Genomic DNA, 17,658 nt, shown 5'->3' with positions numbered 1-17,658 from the left:
AAGTTCGAAATCACGGACGAGAACTTTAGAACTACAAGCCAAGAGGTGATAGAATTTAGTCATTTCAGGAAGTTATACAATTGAAAGCATTTGAATATTGAATTCCAACAAGCAACTCATTTACTTAGAGCATTCTTTTCTCCCTCCTTCCTACCCCCTACTCCAAGAAGATGGTAGAATCCACTTCCGGGTCTTTCTGTTTCAGTGCCCGAAATCTCTCGATGGAAGGAGGAGGAGGTGAGGTTGACAAGGCATGGCGGACCCTTGGATGCTGTCCGGGTTGCAGACGCCCCGTGGGGCTCGCCGTTGGCCAGAGTCTCCTCCATGTAGCCCGTCCCTGTGGGGTGCGGGTGGGAGCGGGAGTCCCTGGCGCTGTTCTTCACTAGCTCTGTGTTTGGCGTTGGATGCGCGGTACTCTTGCCCGCCGCGCCCCTTTTCCCTTCGAGGCTTGCCGGGCTGCCCCGTCTGGGGTCGTGGGCTACGGGTGCGTTTGCTTGTACTGGCATCTAGCTGCCAGGACCTGTTCGGAACACTTTAGGGCGAGTAGGTCACGCAGTGCTTGGCGCGATCTTAACATGTTATGGGCACTGCAGTCCCACTGCCTGGGTGGGAATCACATGTCTGCTATTTTACTAGCTATGTCTTTGGGTTAGTGCCTAATCATCTCTGTGCCTGTTTTCTTGTCTGCTCTTCTAGCAATAATATTGTAGGATCTATCTTACGTAGCTGCTCTACGCATTCAGGGAAAACAGTGCCTGGCACTTAGCAAGCTGTTTAAGTGTTTGTTAAGAAATGCCCATTTTGCTTATACGGTCCACTAACTTGCCCGTTATGCAGCTAGCTAGTAAGAAGCAAAATTGCACAGCCTTGGGCTCAGGGTCCCACTGTGAAGCCTGCGTTGCCCTGCCTGGGAAAGCTCTTTTCTGGTAACCCTAAATGAATAGTACCCGGTCCCCTAAGTCCCTTACACTGCTTTTTCTTTCTCTCTTTCTTTTTATTATATAGATTTTATTTATATTTTTTAGAGAGGGGAAGGGAGAAAGAGGGAAACATCAATTTGTGTAGTTGCCTCTCCCCGCCCCCGGACTGGGGACCTGGCCTACAACCCGGGCATGCGCCGTAGACTGGGAATAAAACTGGCAACCCTTTGATTCCCAGGCCCGCACTCAACCTCTGAGCCGCACCAGCCAGGGCTGCTTTTCCTTTAAGAGCACTGATCATGACCACATATTTTATGGACATTGGTTATGAGTTTTCATCCTTCCTGTATTCCAACTGCCAAAGAACACGGACTTACCCTTGTTTATTCCCAGTCTTTATTAGATACTCAAATGTTGAATGGATGCATTACAACATGGTTAACCCTGGCCTGAAAGTCAAGAACTGGCTTTGTCACTGGAAAGTTGGTGATCACTTAACCTCTCCTAGTGCTTAGCTCACTTACTCTCAAGTTCTCAAGACAGAGTGTTGGTCCAAGGACATTTTAGATTTTGGAGGCAAATCTCAGTTCACTTCAACTTGGCCCATTCAGCATTTTCTCATTCCAAATGGTGAGTTCTGCAATTTCTTTGGCTCATTAGATTGTGAAGTATAGGAAATGTCTAAAGATCTTCCCCATACAGTTCATTTTTATTTCCTGTCAAAACATGGGGGAAGAAAGGTTTGTCCTACTATCATTAGGTGCTGTATGTCAAAAGCACACAAATGACATTAGAACAGTACAAGAAAGCCTTCTTAAAGGGTTAAAAAATATGTTAAAGGTACATAAATACATGCTGTAGTTTTTCAACTGGTATGTGAATACAAGTACACAATAGCTCTTAAATACTGTGACATTAAAATGTAAACCCCAGTTTAAAACACAATGTGGTAGGTCACAATTCCAAACAGTCTTGTTCTTTTTTTTCTAGCCTCCTTTTTTTCTTGAACTTAGATGAGAACTCTGTCTACATTTTCGTGCATCTCTGTCACTGCCTCTAGCTTTAGGTAACCCAGATCTGTCCCTGAAAACAGATTTTCAACCATTAACAGAAGTCAGTAACTAGGCAAGTGTGGGAACACCGGAAGTTCACCTCTGAGTTCTTTACTTTCAAGGACCGACTCCCTCCCAAGTGCTCAACGAAAACAGCTGGTGGTCACCACAGCTCTCATTTAATGGAATGGCTCAATGTTCCAAAGGGCACATGTGACAGAAGTCTTTGTCATTTACTTATATCTTAGTAAATGGTTTTATGGCCGCAAATGTGTTCCATTAAAAGGATTAGAAATTTGCCCTGGCTGGTGTGGCTCAGTGGGTTGAGCACTGGCCTGCAAACTGGGGGGTCACAGATTCAATTCCTGGTAATGGCACATGCCTGGGTTGTTGGCCAGGTCCCCAGGTGGGGCCCTGCAAGAAGCAATCTTGATGTTTCTCCCTCACATCGATGTTTCTCTCCTTGTTCTCTCTCCCCCCCATCTCTAAAATAAATAAATAAATAAATAAAATCTTTAAAAAAAGGATTAGAAATTTGTACAAACAGTTTTTAGTTTTGAATTATCAGGGACTGTTTTTTACTGATAAGAATCTGCCTGGTTCCATCATTGGGATCAGTCTTTCTTCCACCTTCCCCTGTGTTCCCGCAACATTTTGTACACCTCATAGCATTTCCTACAACCTGTCTTGTGTATGTCTCAACTGGATCCTACCATGCACACAGTTTGGATGGGAGGCCCTGAAGACAGGAGCTCTTTTTTATAGCTTTTGCTGGTTAAGTTGAAGGGTACAAGTCTACACAGGTGAAATAGAGTTTGGGTTGTCTAATTAACTGTCTACTGGCTTATGCTGACTAGAGAAACTGTCTATTAATGGACAAATGGGTAAACAAAAATGTGGTATATCCATACAACAGAATAGTATTTGGCTATAAGAAGGAATGAAGTGTGGATACACGGTACAACATGGATGACCCTTAAAAACATTATGCTAAGTGAAAGAAGACAGTCACAAAAGACCACGTACTATATGGTGTCACTCTTGTGCAAGTCCAGAATAGGAACTCCATAGAGACAGAAAGATTAGTGGTTGCATAGGGCTAGGGAGTGAGGGGGAGGGGTAGTAATTAAAGGTTAAGGGGTTTCTTCTTGAAGTGGTGAAAATATTCTAAATTTGTGACATAATATAGTAAAAAAATTTTAATTCTGCATATTAAGTTTTATATGAATTACACCTCAAAAAAGTTGTTAAAAATTATTAATTCCCCCCACCCTAACCCATGATAGTATTGAGAATAATAATGGCAAATAGTCACCACTCTTTCAGGCCTGTGCTAAGGGCTTTATGTGCATTATTTACTTAACTGATTCAATAACCCTATGAAGATGGTATTATTTCCAAATCTTACAGGAGAGGAGACCCAGCCTTAGCAACAGCTTACCTAACGCCACACAACTCGTTAAGTTCTGAGACTCCAGAACTGTGTGACTCGAATTCTCTTAACTGTGGTGCTGCACAATTGGGAGGCCCCCAGGATAATTTTATACAAAGCATGATGGATGTGCTTTGAGTATATAAAAAATAATCAAGTCCATGACTTCTGTGGTGTGTGAGGTCCTCCATACAATGCTGAAAAGTCTAACTGTAAATGTATATAAAACTCTTGCTTTCTATCAAACACCATCATCTTCCTAAACTTTACTTTTATTTTACCTCCATTACTAGCACCAGCAGTAGACTTTTGTTGTTTTTGTTTCCGAGTTGGTTTCTGCCACGAACCAGCTTTAAAATTCACTTTAGGGAAGCTTAGACATCAAGAAGAACAAAGCTCCATTGTGTGAGAGGTACAGGTGGTTGGTCACCGGCCCTGGAGTGTAGACTCACACTGCCAGGACCCAGCTTTTGGTGTGTCTTGTGTTCAGATTTGTACCTCCCCAAATTATAACATCAGCACATGTCATGGGTGTGGTATGTGGAATAATGACCCCCACTCCCAAATAGGCCCATGTCCTAATTCCCAGGAACTGTGAATATGTTACAGGAGTTTTTGCAGATGGGATTAAGTTAAGGAATTTGAGATGGGGAGATTATCTTGGATTAGCAGGGTGGGACCAGTGTAATTACTGGGGTCTCTATAAAGGAACCAGAGGCAGGAGGGTCAGAGAAAATGTTATGATGATAGCAAAAGTCGGAGTGTTGTGGGCCACCAGCCAAGGAATGTGATCAGGCAGCCTTTAGAAGCAGGAAGAAGCAAGCAAACCCATCTCAGACAGTTGACCTCTCAGAACTGTGGGATAATAAAAGTGTATTGTTTTAACCCACTAAATTTGTGGCAATAGGAAGCTAAGCCAGTGGGCTTTTGAGTGGCTTGCTAATTACTGAAGCTGACAAGAATCTGTTGTCCTCCCTCCCTCTTCTCTCCTTTCCTATGGCTTCCTGTGTTTTTAATCGTAGCTCCTCAGCTAGACGGTTCAGTTCTTCAGGGCAAGACAGTCTTGTTCCCTGTGGGGTTCAAGTGGCAGGCACTGTTCTGAGTGCTTTACGGGCACCCAGCCGTTTCATCCTCACAATGATGTCGTGATCCCCACTTTGCAGATGAGGAGACCGAGGTTCAGAGAGGGGAGATCACACTGTTAGCGAAGTGTGTGCCTGGGGTCCTACACGCCCAGGCTAGCAGGCCCCTGCGCTTACCTGTATGCTGTGCTCCTCGTTAATTTCAAAATTAATTTTGAATCAGTTTTGATCTAAAATACCTGAGATCTCATTAAGAATGTGTTTTAAAGGACAAAACTCAAGAGGAGGATATGTAAGATACCATTCATATCTCTATCTCTGTAATTAGTGATTGGAATTTTTTTGCTTTATTACTTGTGATAGCATTGAAATGATAATTTTACTTTTTGTTCTTTTTAGATCTGCTTTAAAAATCTCATTATTACCATAGTTCTTCAAGATTTTTAGTGAAACCTGAGTCTTGTCTCTTCTATTACTTAAAATTGTCTGTTCACAAGTGGACTAGAGATGCCTGACCAGTTTTGATATGAAATCTTTTCATCCTATTTGAAACAGGGTAGTAATTAGATATTTTCATGCTTATTTGTTTATGAGGCTTCATTCTGAACCATAAAAATATGGAGTTTTGGTTAACATTTGTATTGATGGATATTGAATTCATAAAATATCAAATAGGTACAAATACATTGTTTCCCGAAGTTGACTCTTAGAGACAAAAAATAAAATGTTGGAAAGAAAAGAGTTTTTAGTCTTCCATTAGTATCAAATAATTTTGTCTAAAGCACCTTAATTTAGTTCATGGAATTTAGAACTCATTATGGAATCCCACACTAGTAATTTAAATTGTATTCAGCTAAATTATCTTTGTTTAAAAAGCATGCATTTACAACTCAGAAAAAATGTAGAAAAATACTGCCTTAAATTTCAGGTTCGGGGCTACCTATATATTTTCTGCTTGCTCTCAATCTAGGTGAACCCCCCGAAACACTTACAGAAGAAAGTCAGTCAGGATGTGCTCTCCCTACAAGTCTTGAAGCCAGCAGTTTGAAGAAGAGCAGCTGGGGCTTCTTAGTCCCTGGGATTGTTGGCGGGACACTGGTGGCTGTGTATGCCGTGGCCACTCCATTTATAACACCGGCCCTCCGAAAAATTTGCTTGCCTTTTGTACCTGCAACTACAAAGCAGATTGAAAATGTTGTGAAAATGCTGCGGAGCGGAAGAGGACCCCTGGTGGACATCGGTAGTGGTGACGGACGGATTGTGAGTTATGATCATAACGCATTTTAAGATTTAGTGCCAGAATTGTTAAAATCTCTCTTTCACGTTTCTTATGAGGTTTATGGAAAGACTTGCTAGACCTGACAGTTTAATATAAAGTAGTCATTTCATTTTGTATTTGGCTGAACTGTCAAACCTTCCGGTGTGAATTTGGAGTGTATTTTTCTTAGATTTAATTTTTTTTCTTAAAGGAAAAAGTGCTCTGTAGATATGCCAGGTAAAAAGGAACAATTAATTGGTAATTATGAAATTGCCTGTTAAGAAACTTGGGCCAACAGAGGTGGTATAACTGGAAGAAACATTAAATCATGGAGTTTCACTGTTTTACATTTTTCACCATGTATGTTTGCTCCTACATTGAGCTGTACTTACACATGTATAATTCCTATGGGGTAACAGTAAAATAGGGAAGAACATTAACCCCCACTTTTTGAAAGGTCAGACAGATTTTAGTGACTTGGGCTCACTTGAACCCACCCCCCACAACTCACCGCTGGGAAGCCGTGTTACTGAAGGTCAGTGACTGGCAAACGGGTGTCCCAGAGCATGTTCCTTCATGGACAAGGTGACACCTAAGGATTTAGGCCTCCATTCAATGAGCTGAACAGTGAGGGTAGCAGTAGCCAAGGCCAGTATTCTGGGGACCTTTTGTGTGGAGACCAGCAGGCTGCCATGATGCCTTTCAGCAGCCCCTGCCCACATAGTCCCTGCAGTTTCATCATGGTGACCTAAGAATAATCAGGAAGAGGTTAAAAAGTGCCCTCTGTTTTTAAAGAAATCAGAAGATGTGTATATTAATCAGGAAGAAGTTTTAAAATCCAGATTTGAATGCTTTACATATTTGAATAGCATCTTTATGATTTCTCAGAATATGGTTCCTTCTTAAGGGGCGACACTGTAGTTACTCTGGAAATTACTACAGGTGGTACCGCTCCTTCAGGGATGCTGCCTTGGAGAGTGGTGGCAAGACCAAATGAGCTGAGAGACTAGCGCACTCTCCCTGTCACCTTACCTAGGTGGTGGCATTGGCAGTGGACTTTATTCTGATTTGTTCCATTTTACTTTACCCTGCTTTCCATTTTGAGTGAGCCATCTTAAATACTAAGGAAATATGTAATAAATTGCAGGTTCTTTACCGACAGGTTACTTTTATTGCATATTCCAACTAGTTCACAATACATTCATTTCGCCTGCTGGTGTGATATCACTGATGGAGAGAGACTGTGGGTTTCCAGCAGCTTTTGTCCGACTGACCCAGAAGTTGGCCAGTCCAGAATTAATTAATTAGTTGTCTAAAGCAAACCTGACTATTTGTTCTGATGCTTGAAGTGAAATTTTTGACAAAACATGGAAATGGGGTTAAAATTGGCTGGCATTATCTTGTCCACAAATCTGCATAATTTTAGAGATCTATCTTTAAATGCTACCTTGAACACAGGAGGTGCCTTTTGATTGGATGTTTTGTGGTTGTAGTCCATAAATAGGAAATATATCATTTCCCAGGTACGTTGATGTTTATCTTTTTATCTTGAATAAATACTGACCTCTTTCTGCAGGTGATAGCAGCTGCAAAGGAAGGATTCACAGCTGTTGGCTATGAATTAAACCCATGGCTAGTTTGGTACTCCAGATACCGTGCTTGGCGAGAAGGGGTACAGCACTTGGCCAAATTTTATATTTCAGATTTGTGGAAGGTATGTAAGGCAGAGAATGGTCCCAGGAAACTCCAACTGAAACTTTTAACTTCATCATTAGTATGACTGCGAACTGAAAAATGTATAAAAATAATTAAAATACAAGTGTATATTTTAGCATAATGAAATGTGAACACCTTTTAAATGGAGAGCTTTGCATATCGGCTACTTTAGAGTACAAGCTTAAGGTTTACAACATGATTGAGCGTGTGAACCCCAAGAATTTGCCCAACTAAAAAGGTTCTCATTTCTATTGATTTCAAAATTTTGATCTCATTTGGAAATCCTATAAATTGTAATATAGGTATTAACTTATTAATATTCTTGGTAAATAGTGGACTTTTCTGTGTGTGTTCACGTGTGTGTGTATTTAGAGAGAGGCAGAGATGGGGCAAAGAAAAGAAAGAGTCCACCAACCATGGTTGCTGTGGTTTCTTCTGGTCTTCATAAAGTGTAGGACACTTCCAAGTTTACTAGTACTCTTAAAAAAAAGCTTTGTAATTTTGCTTTAGGAATGCTCCATAAAATAGCTTTTCTTAAATAAGAATTTACCATTGTAATAGTGTCATCAGTAGCTTTTAAAAATTCACTTGCGTTTTGCTTGCAGTTTTTTTTAATACCATATACATAAACATCTCTGTGTAAAGACGACTTTTATTGGGCAATAAGAATTTTGACTGGCAAAGCACTTCCCCCCCAGTTTTTCAACTAAAGACTATTTTATTGCATTTTTTACTTACTATTTTAGAGAAGAGGACAGAGACAGAATTTTAAGGATAGTTCAACATAAAAAATCAGTAGTCTGAGATCCCTTAAGTTCTTTCAAAGCTATTTGGTATAGAGTAGGAAGGTGTGGACCAGGGGTACAAGTGGCCCAGGGCCAACTGTCTTGGCCACCAGCTGGTCATTGGTTGAGTCACTGGCCACCTGACAAATGACCCCTGGGTCAGGTCCAGCGTGGAGTCACTGTGAAGATGGATGGGATGACTTACATTTGGAAGCATTTGGAAAACTGATGGATTGAACTAACATGAATGAAAGTGAGCATGTACTTTTTTCCTTATGAAATCTAAAAGGAGGCCACTCTTTGTGAAAAGCTAGTATTTGGTGAAATATAAAATTGCTACTCATTTTGAAATAAAAGTTAAGCTGGATATTTGGTTTTTAAAAATTAACCTATGAATGATTTCCTTCTCTTTAGGTTACTTTTTCGCAGTACTCAAATGTTGTTATTTTTGGGGTGCCTCAGATGGTGAGTATGCACACTTGTGCCCCATCTGTTTGGTTTTAGGTCCTGAAGGCCTTTCCAACTCCAACTCACGTGCAAAACGAGGGTCTCCCAGATATCCGGAGGGGACACTGGATTTCAGTTTATTGGTTAAACAGAATACTTCAGAGTCTTACAAGGTTAATCATAAATGATTTAGTCTTATTTTTAAACTGTTGCTGCAGATAAAAATCTCAGTTATCTAAGCACTAAAAACTCCGGAGACTTTATGAGCTCCCAGTGTCTGAAGTAGTTGGAGGTTTTCATGGTCACTCAACTCTGTCCAGCTGAAATCACTTGGGAAAGGTAATGGGATGCTCCCTCTGAATTGATCATTCCTCCGATTTTGCAGTAAGATAATTTTCAGGGCAGATGAGTGCTGACTAGTTTCAGTTGACCTCAGATGACTGATGTGTACTGAACTTTGATTATGTACTTTCAAAAGTGACAATGCTGCAGCATTGAACTGAAAAATGGTCCTAAGTTTAGCCTTGAGGAAGATAACGAGGATGGGATACTTTTGTTGTAATTGTTGGTTTACAGACCATGGAAAGAAATCCTGTTTCACTTTTCAGTCTGTGATTGTAGCCATAATAATCTTGGTGAAATTGGATGTTTGTTGAAATGCCACTATAAAACTGATATGGTTTTCAGTTTAAAAAAAAAGGGAAATTTACCCTTTTGTAGTTTTGTTTTCTTTTTCATATCTTAATTTTTGTTCAAGAAGTTTTAATGCTTGAGAAATTTATTGTTATCACTAGAACCTTCAGTGCAATGCCGTTTTCTTTTATTTTTTTGAAGTTGATTTAGGAGTGTTGTGTTACATATTCTTGAAAGTGACAGGATTGTGTATGTTTGTAGTTTTCACTAAGCCTAAAATTAAGATGAAACCTGGGTGTCTACACTTTTGTTGTAGAAATGAAAAGAGGTAGAAGGGCATGATTGTTGGCCATTAAAAACAAAACTATTCAGGATCATAGAATTACTATGGAATTTGATGGTTATTTACTAGTTATGATGTTTGGGCATTTGTTCAGAATAACAAGCATTGGGGGAAAATAACTAATTTGAAATCCATGCTTTCTAAAAATAGGAAGTTGATTTTTATTGGGACTTCCATGCAATGTTGAGAGGCTAAATGATGGCCTGAGATGTGGGCTCATGAAGCCACAGCAGCTCTGTCCCAGTAGGGGGCAGCAGTGGCCTTTGGTAGTCACTGTCACCGCATAACCTGTGTGCTCCAGCTCCTTGTGCTTTTCTCTTAATCATGGCTGAAGTATAGACAGTTTTTGGAGCTGTCCTATTATTTTGGTGAGAGAGTCCTATTACTTTGATGAGTGCTTTTGCAATTATTGTCCATTTTTTTGTACACAGAAAACTTATTAAATAAGGAACTTACAGTATTATTACCAAGGAAAAGGGGAGCAGCTGACATGTAGGAAGCACCCACATTCCCTGGGATGGCAGGGATTCAGCCACCTTGCAGTTTTACACGAAGGTGGATTGATCACAGGTGGAGGAGGCTCAGGTGGCTTCTGTTGGGTCAGGAGGCCCAATTTCATGTGTGGAGGGCCCGCTTTCTGCCTTCATCAAGCTTTGCCTACATGGAGGATGTGAGCAGGAGGGAGAGCAGTGTCTGGGGAGCCAGGGTCCAGGTCTGCCATCAGAGAGGTGAGCTGTGTGAGCCCTGAAAAGTCCTTTTATTTCTCTGGGCCCCATCATTCACTCTTCTATTAAAATGCGTTTCGCTTCCCTGAGCACGTGTCAGTATTCTGGTCCTACCTAGGTGGTTCAGCAGAGCCAGTGTGGCGTGAAATGTTTCCTGGGCAGCTGAGGCACCTGTAGGTCACAGAGAGCCAGGAGGACCTTTAGGGAACTTCAGAGGTAGAAACCCTGGTGTTATAAATCCTCACCCTGCTTCTGATAGCAGGCTGATTATTCCTAACAGCTCTTTGCAGTCATAGCTCAAAATTAGAGGTGGCCTAACATTTCAACCCTGGTGTGTCTTTAACATATAGGAATGAGGAATCCCACTGGACCTGGTAAATCCTGTAGCAGGACTGTAAATACCCACATTTAAGACTAGCTTATCCACTGAGAGCATCTTTTGAAAATATGCAACAGATCGTTTGTATCCTTGTTTAAAACCTTTCTATGGCTACTTGCTACTTCAGAGCAGTGAGGATAAGGCCTGAACCCTCAGCATGGCCCTGAGGCCTGGCGTGGAATAGCCCCTGCTTCTCTCAGTTGCCTGTCCCCTGTTTTTCTCTCAGTCCCTGGACGCCACTGTGTGTGGGGCCGTGTCCCTCCTCTGACTTCAGTCCCCCAGCTCTGGGCCTACTTAGCGGACACCTATTGACCACTCACAGTCCCTCACCCCCAATGCGACGAGCTCCAGTGCCCCTTGTTTTTCACTCGCACAGCGCCCGCTCCCGTGTCCTCACAGGAGTCGTTGCACATTTCCTTGTGTGGTGGCTTCGGCAGTGTGGCTACGGCCCCGCACTACAAGCCTGAGCGTGAAGGCCAGCCTGTCTTCTTGGTGGCCAGGCCTCCAGCGTGGCAGCCCCAGCAGAGAGTAATCACTCAGGGCGTGTTTGCTAAATGGATGAATAAATATGGTATAAACATACATACCCATTAAGTATACTTTTCCCAGGGGGCTATTAAATTTCGTAACTTCCAAGAATGACTAATTTAATTTTAGTTGTGAATCCTATTTTGAAATGATGAATGAAAATATTATCAGCATGTTCTGATGAAGAAAAATCATTCACAATGGAATTATTTATCCTTCATCATTCATTTGACCAGTATTCATTCGGGGCCCACTTGGAATACTTTAGTGGATAAAAGAGAAAAACCTCCCTGTCCTGGGTGCTTATATGCCAGTGGGGAGATACGAAGCGAGAAGCCTATGTAAAATATATCAAGCGAAAGAATAGGATAAGTGCTCTGGGGCAACCTAAAGCAAGAGAGAGATGGGGCAGAGACAGTGTCCCTGAAAAAAGGACCCGTGAAGGTGAGGGAGGGAGCTGTGTGTTTGTGTCCAGAAGAGGGGAACAGCATTCCATACAGAAAAATAGCCACTTTGAAGGCACTGGGATGTGTGTGCCTGTTGGGTTCCAGGAACTGCAGGGAGGTGGGGTGGCAGGGGCAGGGTGTGTGAGGGGAGCTGGGGAGAGGTAAGGTCAGAGAGAAAATAGGGCCAGGATGTGAAGGACCCTGGACCCTTGTAAGGTGGGAGCCATGAGGGGTTTGAGCAGAGAAGTGGAGGAACAGACTAGGGCTGAAAAGGATCACTGGCTGCTCGGGGGTGAGAGAGAGAGAGAGAGAGAGACAGAGACAGAGAGAGAGACAGAGAGAGAGAAAGAAAGAGAAGTCGAGGGCAACTCCCAAGTGTTTGTCCTGAGCAAATGGAGGTGTGGAGTTGTTAAAGAGCTGGAAAAGGTGCAGGTGGAGTGGCTTGGGGGAAGGATCAGGAATTCTGGGTGGCTAGTGACGTTTGAGATGTGTGTGGGGAATGTCAGGTTGGTAGTGGTGGATGGAGGGGTCTGAGGCTCAGGGGAGAGGGCTGCAGATCAGGTTTTTAGGCATCAAGGCCCAAAGGATATTGAAGCAGAGGGTTGGCTGACATCACTCAGGGAGCAGAGCGACCCAAGGCCTGAGCCCTGACCTCTGACAGATGAGGGGCACTCAGTGAAGGACTCAGTGAAGGACTCAGTGAAGGACTGGAGAGACGGAGTTGGGAAGGATGAAGTGGGTTTGGGGTTTTGGGCAGTGCGGGTGTTACCAAGAAGCCAGGTAAAGCCACTACCTCAGGGAGGAGGGCACGATGAAGGGGCTCAAAGCTTTGCATGGCCATGTCTAATTTATCGCATACGCCTTTGAGCTGGTTTCAATTTAGGTTTAAAGTTTTGAAGAGGTAATTAAAATACGTTGAGTTCGTGTTACTTTGAGACCTGTAATTGTATGAGTAAGTTTGAATTCCATTAGACGTACATGACATGTCACTGCTTCTCTTTGTGTATGATATCAAGACTCAAATTTGTTGCATATTTATGTGCAATTTAGTCAGTTAATTTCTTATGATTGAAATAGCTACTTTCACTTTTAGGTTTATCTTGACTTAGCATATGACAGTCATTTGGAAATAAAAGAGACTGTAAAAGAGAAAAGAATAATGGTAATATGAATACATTTACAATTATCCTTTTTATGAGCAAAATTACCATAAGAAACCCCTGATATTTTGGAAAAACATGTATTGTCTCATTCCTTGCTTATTTAATTTTTCCCTCAAGGAATAAATTTTTCTTTTTTAGTCATCCTTATCTGGCTGTTAAAAGAATAGAAATATTCCATCCTTAATGGAATTTATTCTTTGTTATCTTGGTATTGATGCTAATGAAGAATCAATTCTGGCTCACTTTAGCCATCAGTGATGTAGAGAAGTTTTTCCAAGCCAATTTTAAAGATATAAAATCTTCATAGAAGTACTGTCAATTTGTTTGTCTTGATTTACTTTAGTACTTGTACGGGGAGTAGTTTTTGCTTGGATCTTGGTTTCTAAATACTATTTCCCACCCAGAGGAGCTGGGAATGTGTGAGAAATGGCTGATTCCGTGCTGAGGAAGGAAAGATTCAAAAGCCTGCAACCTTTTGTTGAGCCTGAATATAAGGGGGTGCTCAAAATATTTATAGGAGCAGGTCCAAAGGAAAGAGAAGCCCGCTTGAAGAGCTCCCTGGGACAGTTTGAGCATTAGAATGAATGGAACAGTAGTGGATTATCACTCATTGAGTGAAGGAATCTAGTAGTTTATCCTACAGTGATAGCTAGCTAGGTAGGTAGAGAGAAGGGAAAGCTGTTTCTTGCAGTAGAAAGTGGAATTTCATCTGGAACGAGTGATGGGGTTAGCAGATCCACACTTTGCAACCATTACCTCAAAAATGGACTCAGGCCAGAATCGTCAGCGAGTGCTACAGCTAGCTGGGGGGACAGCTTGACGAGTAGTAGTAGGGTATGCATGTCCTCTCTCTCAAGGTTATTCATTATTCATTATTATTCATTATAATAATTATTATAATTATTCATTATAAAGGAAGAATAGTGATCACACTGTGGAGACACCAGGCACCACCTCAACCGAGTGGTGGCCCTCACCCTCAAAGTAGGAGGACCCCCTGGGCATCTGGCTGTGGGGCCCTGAGATGTTCACAGCCCCACTAATGGGTCATTGCCAAAGACTCACCCACTGAGTCATCATGAGCAAACACTGAGGGACAGAGGGACCCCAGTGAGGGCTGTTTGGAAAAATAACTGGCCCATATTACAAAGGATGTTATTGTCATGAGAGGCAAAGAGAAGTGGAGGAACTGTTCTCGATGAAAAGAGGAAACGTTACAGCTAAGTGCAATATGGAGTCCTAGACGGGGGGAAAGCCTGGTAAAGGGCATTTAGTACTGAGACACTTCATGAAGTTGGAATGTTACTTTTGGAATTTTTGGAATATAATGCCAAATCTGCTGAATGCGACAACTGCACTGGGGCTATTGCTTAGAAAACACTGAAGTATGAAGGAATAAAGGAGCATGTTGAATTCAACCTATTCTCCAATTGGAAAAAATGTTCATAGAGGGCAAGAGGGCACTCTTCTCCAAGAGGGCAAATTGGATAGAGCAAACATGACAAGCTGTTCTTGCCACTTTTCTGTAAGCTTGAAATTGTTGCAAAATAAGTTAAAAGGAGAGAGTGGAAAAATATTCTTGGGAGGTGAAGTTGATAATATATTTTTAGGACCTGAAGATAAATTTTAAGTGGTTATTAATTTGCTGATATAATTATAATGTCAGTACTTTCAGCAAACAATAAAATACTTTTCCACAGGTAGATAGTAGTAAGACGATACAAAAGTAATATAAGAGGATTTTACTGTTTATATGTTGATTATCAAGAAATCAATTATTAGTATATTATTTATATATATTTTTAAAAGTATGAAATATTTTATATTTCAAGTTGGTTGAACGTGTATAATTTTAAGTCTTATTATTTTATATTTTATTGAACCTAGGTGTTATTAATTTTAAGGTGCACTTTTGCTGTTGAAGAAAGAAAAATATTGCCAATTACAATTCTAAGACAATGTTAATAGTAAGATTTCAGGGATGTTAAAATGTGGAAAAATATGTTAAATAGTTGACACAGAATAGAGCGAAATGTTTAGGTAGGTAAGCAATTGAAACCTGCTTCTCATTTTAATTGTTGTGACATCATGATTTTAGTTAGAAAACCAGAAATCTGTGATAAAAACGGTATATTTCATAGTTGATACCAGAAGAAGTTCTTACAATTGTTGTCAGTGTGACTCCTGTATTTTGATGGATTGTTTGAAAACGTATCTGCCCTGAAGTGATCTTTTTTATAATTAACAAGTTTTGCATGGGTATTTTTAGGGCCTCGAATAGAGAAGGACATTTAGGCATCATTTCCTGTGACTCATTGCTTATCATAGTGACTGTGATTCTCCACAGATGCTGCAGTTGGAGAAGAAACTTGAGCTGGAGCTTCAGGATGATGCTAGAGTCATCGCTTGCCGGTTTCCTTTCCCACACTGGACCCCAGACCAGGTCACTGGAGAGGGGATAGACACTGTGTGGGCATATGACATGAGCACTTTTAGAGGGAGTGAAAAGAGGCTGTGAAGGTCGGTGCATTTTCAATGGGTCATTCGAATATAAAACTTACTGCCAGTCTTCTTCTACAGTGTTGGTGATCTTTGATTTTACAGACAGGCTACAGAGACGTAACAGCGGTGTGTTTAGCAAAGAGTATGTACGTTTATTTGGCATGGCATGAGAAATTACTGTTATTTCCTTAATTGTTGGAGGAAACAAATGAGTTGTGAACAGTTGGTAGATTTGAAGTCCCCTTTCATGGTATATTCTAAAAAATATGCTTATAGTTTTTTATGCCCTTGGATATATGAAGAAATGAGTAAGTGATGGATGTTGGTGGGTGGGAAAGAGAAGAAACAATTTTAAAAAGATGTGCATTAATAAATGTTTGGATTTCCTTTGACTTTACTCATACTTAAGATTTGTTTCTTCTCTATATGTTCATGGCAACATTGATTTTCTAAGGGATTTAGACAGGCATTTATATTTTATAACATTTATCAGGAATGGTTTGTTCCTGGGCTAGATTACCATATTTTATAGAATCTAAGATGTGTAAGTGTGTGTGTAGGTATACATATTTTAACATTTTTGAAATTGCGAGGTACTTTCCAAATGATGATGTTTTACAGCTGTATTGGGCAGCGTTGTGCATAATCAGTTACCACTGCTAGAACCTCAGGTTTGATGAAATAGGGTATTCAGAGAAGGGAAATGATGCAGCGGAGTGACTGGCAATGATTTAATAGTAATGGCAATGGTCGTGAGCTTTGGAGTAAGCCGAACCTGGGTTCAGATCCCTGCTGGTCCCGCAGCAGGAGGCCTTGGACATTCCCAGAGCCTTGGTTCCCTGCGTGCCCTTGTCATTGGCATGATGTACTCAACAGGGAGACCAATCTGTAAAACTCATGGCGTGTAGTCTTTGGTCTGTAAATAGTATTTATTATTACTTTAGATGCTAATGAAAAGCTTATTCACAGAAGTTGTAGATTATTTCTGCTAGTCACTTCTTTATTTTATGAAAGCAGCCATTTATTGAATATTTCTCATTTATGAGAAGAGACGACTGATTTAGATAAAGACAAGTTAAGGAAAACTTTTGAATTTGAGTAGGCAGGCTTCATATATCTGAAAAATTAATATTGAGTGGTGGCTCGACTAATTCACAGAAAACAATTGAACTCCCAGCCATACCCCTTGTAACCTAAATACCAAACTGTCTTAGAGGTCTGATAAAATGAGATGATCTGTGTCTTTTACTAAACTGATAAAAATATGATCAATTTGATAATTTTTATTTAAATGAGAAGCACCTGGGGACTCATTAATTCATTCAGCAAATACTTACGAGTGTCTGCTGTGTAAAGAGCTTTTCCGATTCAATGGTGGATGGATAGGCAAGGCCCCTAATTGTAAAGAACGTATGTTCTGGAAGTAGGGAGACAAAGAAAAGGTGAGCGAATGTTACTGTGTGTGAAATTCTTGGAAAGAAGTAACAGTGTGATGGTACAAAGAGCAGCTGTGTATGTTACGGGTGAGGGGATGGGATGTTGTGGACATTTGTCAGGTTTTTGGCTGCCACCATCTTTCCCCTTCCCACTAGGCCCCGATTTCCTGATGAAGAACAGATTCTCTGCCCTGGCGTGCAACTTGGGTGTCTGCTCCTCACTGTCACCTCTGCTGTGGCCAGTCCTGTAACTTGGCTGGGCCCCTTTGGAGAGGGACCCATTGTAACTCATTGCCAGGACAGTGTGGTGGACAGAGGCAGCTATATTCCTGGTCCATTTGTAGAGGCATCAGGTTTGTATGCAGAGTCATGGATAGTTGCCACTTGAGTTTTTCCTTTAGCTTCCCAAGAATTAGATGATGCGTGATCTTGCCACCTCAGAGTAAAACAGACCATTTCATAGAAGTATTGTGATTCACAGAATCTGTAAGATCTTTAATTGTGCCTTTAAGTAAGAACTGTTCAACAAGATTTTTCCAGTGGAGGTTATTGAAGCTTCCCTGACTGGCTGCTTTTTGATCAGTTAGTAGGTTAAGGACATTGAGTAAATTTGCACATGACACAAGGTAGGGAATGACAGCTACTATGTTGATGTCAAAAATAGGGTTTAAAAATGTCTGTGCAGATTGAAATCTGGGATAAATAAAATTTAAAGTTACAAATAAAACAAATAAAAATAGCAATACAGCTTAGGGGTGATGCAGCCTAACAGAAGCTGTTGTAAACAGAGACCTGCAGGGTCCCTTGACAC

At 41.1% G+C, this 17,658-nt stretch overlaps 1 protein-coding gene across 2 annotated transcripts; it reads left to right on the top strand.

The window, feature by feature from the left end:
* The first annotated feature begins 195 nt into the window (after nucleotides 1-195).
* ATPSCKMT (ATP synthase c subunit lysine N-methyltransferase) lies at nucleotides 196-15,808 on the top strand. 2 transcript variants are annotated; one of them, XM_024578592.3, is made up of 5 exons: nucleotides 196-237; nucleotides 5,457-5,746; nucleotides 7,321-7,458; nucleotides 8,660-8,710; nucleotides 15,257-15,808. In XM_024578592.3, exons 1-5 carry the CDS (start codon nucleotides 222-224, stop codon nucleotides 15,425-15,427), a joined length of 666 nt encoding a protein of 221 aa, XP_024434360.2. In that variant the 5' UTR covers nucleotides 196-221; the 3' UTR covers nucleotides 15,428-15,808. The 2 variants fall into 2 exon arrangements, with proteins under 2 accessions (XP_024434360.2, XP_024434361.2); XM_024578593.4 differs by having other exon boundaries at nucleotides 7,321-7,412; nucleotides 8,658-8,710; nucleotides 15,257-15,419.
* The last annotated feature ends 1,850 nt before the right edge of the window (nucleotides 15,809-17,658 follow it).

Source organism: Desmodus rotundus, chromosome 1 (assembly GCF_022682495.2).
Source record: "Desmodus rotundus isolate HL8 chromosome 1, HLdesRot8A.1, whole genome shotgun sequence".
NCBI lineage: Eukaryota > Metazoa > Chordata > Mammalia > Chiroptera > Phyllostomidae > Desmodus > Desmodus rotundus.
Note: the sequence above shows the minus strand (reverse complement) of the source record. Positions and strands in the feature narration are given on the sequence as shown.

Coding starts and splice junctions, on each gene's coding strand:
- ATPSCKMT (XM_024578592.3), top strand. Junction 5,747..7,320: donor GTAGTGGTGACGGACGGATT/GTGAGTTATGAT, acceptor CTCTTTCTGCAG/GTGATAGCAGCTGCAAAGGA. Junction 8,711..15,256: donor TTTTTGGGGTGCCTCAGATG/GTGAGTATGCAC, acceptor GATTCTCCACAG/ATGCTGCAGTTGGAGAAGAA.